Here is a 9270-nt window from a genome sequence, read left to right on the forward strand (position 1 = left end):
GGCAAACATAACAAGTGTATAATGCAGTATTTATTCCCACAAATGAGTCTTTTGGTTTTTTTTCTCAAAATATTTTATGTTCAAATACTTTTTTTCTTTTTCAACTGCTGCCTTAATATATATTGTAAAATGTAAGTTTACTTATGCTGTAAAATAATGTTGATTCTTCTTCTCAGCATTTTTGCTCTGTGCAGTCAGTGATGCTGTGCTAGTGTGAGCACTAGTGTACAGTGTGAGCAGCAGGATCTCTTGATCTCAATCAGTCAACTAGTTTAAACTTTCTCTCTCTCTTTTTTTAGAAAAATGACCCGAATGGAAAATTACTCTCAAAACCGTTACCGATCTTACTGTACTCATGAGGCAGAAAGGAGCCAATCACTGGCTGATCAGTAGTTCAGCCACAAGGGGGCGCTGCAGAGCAAAACAAAGTAAAGAAGACATGGTATTGTATCTTAAAACTGGATACTGTATCAAACACTGAAGAACCTCCATACAGGCTATTTATAACTCACTTGCCTCAATAAAACGTGTTATGAACTGGAAGTGGTGACAGCAGCAACCACAAGAAATAGTTTTGCAACTGAATACAATGAAAAATTGCGTTTGTTTGTCAGTGTATTCTTATGCATTCTGCTGATTTATTTGCAGACTTACTCAATATAACATTTGTGCCTGCATGTTTCACCACCTTTTAGTTGGATTTAACCTTCCTTTATATTGTAATATTCAAAACATTTAAATCGATAGCCAGTAGTCAGTCGTGCTTTACAATTGTGAGTAGTTACCAATGAATAAATCAGGAACTATTTCTAATGAACTAATTATAAACAAGTGTTTTCTGAATATCTATGAATCAAGTATTACATAATATATGAGTATGTGTTATTAAAGAACCTGCTGTTAATGACCCAATGTCTAATAATAGGTCTTTTTTATCTGCAAATCTACATAATGATGAATTTATTGAATCATTCTGACAACTCTGAGTCAGCTGCAACCAAAATGCAACCAATAACTTCCTTCCTTATAGTCGTTATTATTTTTGTGACATATCAGGTGCATCATACAGAGTTTTTACTAGGAATGTATCATGTCTGCATGACTACTATGGAAGTAAAGAAGAGAATGATGAATGATTGACCCAAACCAGGGACATCAGGATTCTCAAATAATATTTTATTCATCACATTCAGAGCACATGTACATTATTATTCACATTTACATGCTGTATTATTAGCCACACTAAATGCTAACTATACTACTGATAAACTGATGTACTGCAAACGAAGTCAAACTATGCCAGAAACGCACACACCTAACATAGGGTCCATCACTCAAAAGCGTTACCAAATAACTTGAGCTGAAAGCAGATAAACACTCCATATATTCTGGGTATATGGACAATATGGGAGAAAAAAGAAAATTCCTCAGGGCATATTACCCTCAAGATTTACAGTAGAATAGACAGTTTGCCCTGCAGCTGGAGGATGGGTGGTGCCCTGGGTCGGACTGATAGAAGAGTAGTCACAAGACGAGACATTTTTATTTGTGTCAGGAAGTGTGTTTCTGTCTGTCAAGACACTGACAGAGTCTTTCTGGAAATAGACATTGGCGTAGTGCAGGTGGTCTGCAGGAGGGTTGATGCTGACATAAATGGACGGCAATGTATTTCCTAAGTTTTCCTCTATCTCCTCATAGTCTCCATGATTTCCCTGCAGAGGAGAAGGGGAGTGGTGTGATAGATGCATCTGTTGTATACATATGCAAACTCACAAGCACAGAAACACATGCACACCTCTGTGTTGTTTCCAGTGTTAGTCCTCTGCTCTGATGATCCTCCTGCAGTGCAACACACTTAATACACATTAATAAGAAGAAAATTTAAATAGATGGAAACAACAAGATATTTCTGTCTATCTGCATATATCTCACAGTCAAAATCATGCGATGTGCAAGTCAAGCTTTTCATTTCAATTTCGACAAATGTTTTCCTCCTTAATTCAATCATTCAACATTATAAATCATCTGGTCTATAAGAAAAGATCTTAGCATGACTCCTAAATTTCAGAAGTTACCCATAAAAAACTTCCAACCATCTTTTTGAAAGCCAAGAGAGAAGTCCAGAGAAGAAGAATGTTTTTAAAACTACCTATGTATATATGTGTGTGTGTGTGTGTGTGTGTGTGTGTGAATGGGGTTTTGCATTTTCATGCTAGCGTTTTTGACAAATTTCCACGCCTCACCTTGTGTCCTGGGGAGTTTGTGTCTGCACAGTATAAGTACAACCACAGCTATCACCAACAATGTCAGACTCACCACCACACCGACCATCATACCTGCAACCAAGAGACATCAGTACAAACTGTTTAAGAAAACGCGCTGTTTCATTATCCTCTGGATTTGCATATACAGTAAGAAGAGAGCATCAGGATCAGTGTGACTGTGCAGTACAAGTGTATATTTTAGGGAAGTATGAACAACAGCTGTCACCCGTCTCTGGTTGCGAAGATGTAGATGACTTATCTGTCAGCACTGATGCTGTTGTTGCCTGCGGAGCTTGAGGGTCTGATTCTTTTGTCTTGGTGCCTTTTTCAACTGCACAAGGGTTTTTTAAAAAAAAAAAAAAGGCAAAAGCATAGAGCTGTGACTAAACTTGAGGAATGCATAAGTGAATTTACTGCATGCAAAACATACACACAGATATTACTTGAGGTTCTGTATTCCATCACTGTCATTTTAGGTCTTTCACTTGTCATTTTCACTCAGAAATAGTCAGTGGTGGAAGAAGTGTTCAGATCATTTGCTTAAGTGTAAGTAGCAATACAGAAATATAAAAAAATACGAACAAAGGTTCTGCATTTAATATTGAAGCTGGTCAAAATTGTAATTTCTCTATTGGGTTTTTTGATCTACAGTATAACCAAAATAGTGTAAATTTAAAAAAAAAACAAAAAAAAAACAGATCATATATTTTCTATGTTAATTCTTAATCTGTACTTCAGTGCAGCCCTTGAGTAAAAAAACAGTCCCATGAAATAGTTCTGGTGTCTTTTCTGATTCCAGTCATAATACTGGGTTGGACCAGTATTATGAATGGGTTAACCTGCAGAGTTAACATCTGTTCATCAACAGCAGCACAGACTTCTTTTGATCATATAATCGTACAGCATTTGTTGCATATGAACAGAGTGAATAAGCTATACTCGTCTTACAGTTTATAATAGTGTACTCACCTACAGAAAGGTGGAATTTGCAGTATCCAGCATACCAACATGTTCTATCAAAGGAGCTCCAGTATGTTCCAGAGTCGTTTATGCTCAGATTTTTGATGTACACATAGTAGTACTTCAGTCTTCTGTTATCTTTCATAATGAACCTGCCTTTAGTGGTATCTCTGTCCTGTTCTGTTGTATGTATTAGCACCTCACAGTTGGAAGGATCCCTCCCCTTGCATAGGGATTTCTCTTTGATCTCGTGGCTGATAGGATAGGAGCACTGAATTTGGATAGTGTCTCCTGTATCACCAGATATTTCCTCCGATTTAACATCATCCCAGTCTGAAAAAAATAACTCAAGATCAATGCTGCCACTTTGCTTCACTAAAGTGTCTCTGTAGAAGTGTATTTCATGTAGTTTTGAAACAAGGTGATTAAAAGCAGATCAATACTCACTTAAAATATGCAGGTGGACCTCAGTTGAACATGTAATGAAAGAACTGTTTTCCATAGCACACTTGTATCTTCCTGCGTCGGCCTTTGTCAGTCCGGAAATTGTCACAGTGTAGACTCTTTGCTGTTTGTTGTCTGTCAGAGAAAACCTTCCTCGCTTTGTGTAATTTGAACTGTGCGTTTCTATCATATTTCTGCAATTGAGCTTTTCATCTTCTTTGCAGAGATAGCGGACGTTGCTTTCTTCAGCTCTTGAATAGTTACAGTTGATGGTAACAGATCCTCCCACGTGTGCTGTCTGGTTCACAGGCGTGTTGTCACCTGCCAGAGAGTGGAAACATGACTGAGCATGAAACTGAAGGCTGACCTTTTCACTGAAGGCAACAAAAATTGACAAAAAATATAAATTCCTGAAGGTTCAATTCCAACTCAAACCTGTCCACATTACAACAGTATTTAATTTTCTCAACATCATCAGTCAGTTTTCTGATTGTTACCGTGAAGGAGATGTTCATTGGACTATAATACACAAATAATCTGTCTGTCATTGTTTACTTAAAGCAGCTGTAATCAATATTTTTGTATGTATCAATTTACAATGCATAATGTCAGATGTGTCGCTTGTAGTGATGAACCTATAAATAATTATCACCCAAATCTGCAGCTCCTTCAGCTTTACAGCACTTTATAGCAAGTTTCATCTCATTGTTAAGCTGTCCAGCTGCCATTTTAATGTTTTTGTTCGCTCTTAATTTGTGTCTGAGATGTTTTATTTATTTGTTTGTTTTTGCACAGTGAAGCTCAAACATCCAAGTGAAGTACAGTTATTATAAGCAACATTTCTGAGTGGAGGGAGACGTTAAGTAAAAGCAGAAGTCCTGCATTCAAAGTCTTACTGAAGTAAAAGTACAGAGATAGTATGAGATACTCATTTGGCTCCATGTGAAGGCTGCTTATATGGTTACAAGTCCATTTGTTGGACTATATTAATGATGTATTAACAGGCATTGATACAGTAAATGGTGTGTTGCTGTTGTACTTTGTTGTGACTAATTGTAACTACTTTACAGTATATATGTACTAGTACAATGCTGATCACAAGTTTTCTACAAAAGGTTTTCTACAAAAAATCGTTGACCACAGAGTTACTACATGTAGTAGAGTAAAAAAGTACATTTTCCTCTGAGTTGTAGTGAATTGTAGAAATATGAAGTAGCAGAAAATAGAAATACTTAAGTCAAGTTCAAGTACCTCAAAACTGTAAAGTACAGTTATTTGAATTCACTAGTTCATTGAATTTGTTTATGATTTTCTTGGCATTATTTCATTTTTACATCCAACAAACTAGCGTGTGGAAAAGTATTTTACATGCTGCTTTCCATCTTCATTGTACTTACAGTTAATTCTGGCCAGTCCTTCTTTGTTTCCTGACACAGACAATAAACTCACAATGGCTGTCATAAAAATAAGAAAAATTAAAAAACACAAGAAGAAAAAGTTATTTCATCATAACACAAAAAACAGGTTTCAGTCTCATCAAAGAATAACACTTTCATGAATTGTCAGATAATATTACCTGTCATGAAGCAGATGGTGACTTTTAGAGATATTCTCATTGTCTCAATCCTGCTTTTTCCAGCGTACTATAGTTTAAATTCTACTTTATCAAATAATAAACTCAATTTTTTTGTTGTTGTGGCACGTGCTCTACTCTGATCGTCCTGTTTTATTCCTTCTGCCACATCATCTTTCTCTCTTTCTGTCAACTTCTCCTTTCTAGCACATAGCTTGAAAAATTTGCATGGTATTTTAGAACAAGGATGTGAATCTTTTTATGCCAAAAGCGAGAGAGTGAAACAGAGAGAAAGACAGAAGAGAAAGAGAGATGGAGAGATAAATGATGAGTGTTGACTCATCATTAATGAGTAATTATTCACCTGGGTGGTTTGGATGTACAACCAAACAACGTCAACAATATCCCTCTTATCTTTCAATCATAATCAAAATCATTATAATACCATCTATTAATGTTATGATGAGATATTAATATGTTGTTCCCCCTTCAGACCCAATCTATTGTAATGACATCAACTATTTAGTGATCTCAACTAATTAAAATATTTTAAATTTTGATTAAGTAGGGTCTATAACTTGCCAATAAGTTATAGGTTTAAATGTCAACTTTTTACATAAAATCACCAGGTGACTTGTTGTGGTTATAACATTATCTTACTAAATTAAACAGACATAAAATTATGGCAACATTAATTAGACAGTTTATAACGTTAGTACAGTCAATTAAATCAGGAAACGTGTGGTTTTTAAAATAAATTATAATATAAGAAGATATCAAGCTAATTAAATTCCTTATTTTTTCACTTCCTGAGTATATATTATATGAGGTTATAGGCCATTTACAACTATGTGTACAACATTTGAGGTGCCTCGTCTGGTATGACTAGTAGCTTATGATGGCTAATGTTAGCAAACTTGTAACTGACATTACTGAGTCAGTTTGACTCTACTTGTGTTTCTCTTACACAACATTTTATCATTTACCATTATCCTGTAACTGTTACTTGTAGTCATAGTGGCTAAAATAAAAACTATAAAACAGCAAAAGTTTTATAATCTTTCTTTTATACCTTTTAGTCAAAACATGCACTGCAGTGGACAGGCAAAAAGTACTGTGAGGATATGAGTTTCAATAAAAATGTTATGATATTGATATTATGTTATTGATTCCCAGAGGGAAAATTTGCATATTACAGCAGTGCAGGAAACAAGATAACAGATAAGAACTATGAGTAATAAACACAACAAAATAAAAAATAAATGGAAATAAATTCACTCAACACACATTATAAACATTATACACATTACATTACTTAAGTTACATGACATGACTTGTAGGTTATAAAATTAGAAAAGCTGTGCAAAATATGTGCAGAAGTAATGGTTCTGGTAGATGTAGCTATAGATATACACATATGTATATGTTATATAGGTGAAGTATATGTATATACATATCTACATATGTATATACAATACCAGTCAAAAGTCTGGACAGTCATAAATCTCTTTTCATGTTTAGTTTTACTTGACAGAAATGTTTATTGAAATGTTTCTATTCATTTATTATGACTGCTATTTCATACTTCAATTCAGTACATATTGTATCTGTATATGGTACAGTATATAACCTTGTACAACATACTTACATTATTAATAAAAGCATTAAATTAACTAAAATAACAAACAAAGTGACAGCCTAATGACACCCGCAGCATTCATTTACTCTTTGTAAAACCCCTGAAAGAGGAATTACAGCTGACCGTGCAACCAGGCATGAAGCTGCACATAGATAGTGTGCAGAATAGAGTGAACACATCATTTACATATCAATCTGGCTCTTCAGCTGCTAAATGCTCCATCATGTTCACCATTTACTTTTTTTAGAGCTTTTCACTGGAAACATCTGCCTGCTGCGGTCGAAAACAACATTATGAGAGCGGTGAGAGTGAACCAAAACAGAAAATTTCCATCCTCCTCGCCATTATGTTTCTAAATGTAGTTTTATTGCATTTGTTTGCCTTTATGTAAAACATGTTTAAAAGGTGCTGTATAAATAAACTTGCCTTGCATGTTATAAAGACTGACCACTAGATGGCTTCATTAGCAAGACTTTTTTTGACACAAAATTATCTGTTTTTTCCTTTTAAAAGTAGATTGAGGCTTGGATGTTCCCCAATAAAAAGCACCTTCCAAACCACACTGCTGTTCAGCTGGCATTCACTGTCACTGAGAAGAAGAAGACACAGTCACCAGATTAATGCTTATGGAGAGGTATTTGGTATATATATGAATGTGTCTCTGTTAACTGCAGTAAGTAAATGTGTTCCTGAACATAATGGATTTACATACAACTTAAATAACCTGTGGTTCCCAGGTCCCAGTATCTCTCAGGTCCAGGTTATAGATGGTCACATGCAGGATTCTTTTCTCCGTGTCATCACAGAGATCATACTTCCTCTTTTGTGTCCTCTGTTTGCACATTTTATCAGTGGTTTTAATGAGAATTTCCCCTCCAGCATAGATGCCCTTACATAACTACTTAGTCATATGAGGAGGAGATGTGGTGGTATCTGGTTATTTCAAAAGAAAAATAAACACAGCAGATTATTTTGTAATGGTCAAATGTCATCCTTAAAGGGGACCTATTATGCTCATTTCCAGCTCAATATTTTTATTCTAGGACTTCACTAGAGTAGCTTTGTATGATTCACAGTTTTAAAAAAAAACTTATTTATGTTACACTGGCTCTTTATGCAGCTCCTCAGTCCAGCCTCTTTCTGACACAGGCCGCTTTAGCTGTTGTCTCTTTAAGGCCCCCTCCTGATGAGCCCACTCTGTTCTGATTGGTTAGCTTCTGGAAGCTGTGTCACGGCCGACTTCCACCGTCTCCGGAAGCTATGTAAACAAACTATAATAGCAGGATTTCACTACTTTACTCCAAATATCAACTTCGCAAATCCATCCTACATGTTTGAGCCCAAATCCGAGTGGGCAGCATGAACATCCGCAGCAGCAAACAAAGATTAGAGCAAGACGTCTCTGTTTGGTAAATATTACGCTCATTACCTGCTTTTTGTGTGACATAATGGTGTAAGTTACTTGTGGGAAAGGCGCTAAAATGCCGACTGATGTGGAAAACATCTGCTGTCAGGAAATAACAAAGGTAACATAGCTATTAAAATGTTATTCAGCTGTCACCAAAAGACTGCATAGTATCTCCCTGCACCATGCGTGCTGTGCCTGGAGCAGATAAAGAAATCAGACACCAGTTGATGTCAGCTCGTCTCGAAAGCAGAAAAAACTGTTGGAAACCGAGTGTTCAGAGCTGTCTGAAGCCGGAGCCATCTGCTCACAGGGATTATATCTACATATGTTTACCTCATTATTTGAAACTTTGGCCACATTTAACATGAACATTTGACATTGTGACATTATATATATGACAAATAATTAGAAGCATAATAGATCCCCCTTAAACAGGAGGATACATGAAGATACATGACATGAAACTGTATTTTTTTGAAATAGAAAATTATGCCAAAAATATCAAAGTGAATGTGTTTTGCTTTGTTTAAAAGGGATTGATATGCAGTTATTGATTTAATGTATAGTGGCTTGAAAAAAGCAAATATTCCCACCTGTATAAATAAGAATATCACTGTACACTGTACTTACCAGAGAACAGCCAGATGCTGAGAGGAATCATTTTCCTCCTTTTTGTTAAATTCCCACTTTTTATTTTAATCAGTGTCTACTAGTTTCTCTGCACTTCAAAATCATTCATCCTTTTCAAGATATGTTAGTGAAACTGCACAGTGAACCAGGAAGTTGTGGGTTTAATCATGAAGCGAGGGTAAGTTCAATTATAGCTGTAAGTGTGAAACTTGTGCACTAGCCTCTTCCTTTGCTTCATATCACTTTTTAAGTTTCTTTATGTGTGTGTGTGTGTGTGTTTTTGGGAGGGGACCACATCACCTTTTCAGTGTCTTTCTGACTCATTAATTAGACCAGTTGTAAGACTTTTTAA

At 35.7% G+C, this 9270-nt stretch overlaps 1 protein-coding gene across 2 annotated transcripts; it reads right to left on the reverse strand.

Annotated features, from left to right (window-relative positions):
* Positions 1-1155: 1155 nt before the first annotated feature.
* LOC137176730 (CMRF35-like molecule 8) lies at positions 1156-5430 on the reverse strand. 2 transcript variants are annotated; one of them, XM_067582624.1, is made up of 8 exons: positions 5245-5430; positions 5066-5122; positions 3672-3989; positions 3234-3557; positions 2491-2595; positions 2244-2336; positions 1796-1839; positions 1156-1712 (listed from the first exon to the last, which is right to left on the reverse strand). In XM_067582624.1, the coding sequence occupies exons 1-8, from the start codon at positions 5282-5284 to the stop codon at positions 1428-1430; spliced, it is 1266 nt and encodes a 421-aa protein (XP_067438725.1). In that variant the 5' UTR covers positions 5285-5430; the 3' UTR covers positions 1156-1427. The 2 variants fall into 2 exon arrangements, with proteins under 2 accessions (XP_067438725.1, XP_067438716.1); XM_067582615.1 differs by having other exon boundaries at positions 1796-1854; positions 5245-5427.
* Positions 5431-9270: the final 3840 nt, after the last annotated feature.

This window comes from Thunnus thynnus, chromosome 3 (assembly GCF_963924715.1).
Source record: "Thunnus thynnus chromosome 3, fThuThy2.1, whole genome shotgun sequence".
Lineage (NCBI taxonomy): Eukaryota > Metazoa > Chordata > Actinopteri > Scombriformes > Scombridae > Thunnus > Thunnus thynnus.

Coding starts and splice junctions, on each gene's coding strand:
- LOC137176730 (XM_067582615.1), bottom strand. CDS start 5,284: ATGAGAATATCTCTAAAAGTCACCATCTGCTTCATGACAG. Junction 3,990..5,065: donor AGGACTGGCCAGAATTAACT/GTAAGTACAATG, acceptor ACTCTCTGGCAG/GTGACAACACGCCTGTGAAC. Junction 1,855..2,243: donor CAAACTCCCCAGGACACAAG/GTGAGGCGTGGA, acceptor ATGTGTATTAAG/TGTGTTGCACTGCAGGAGGA.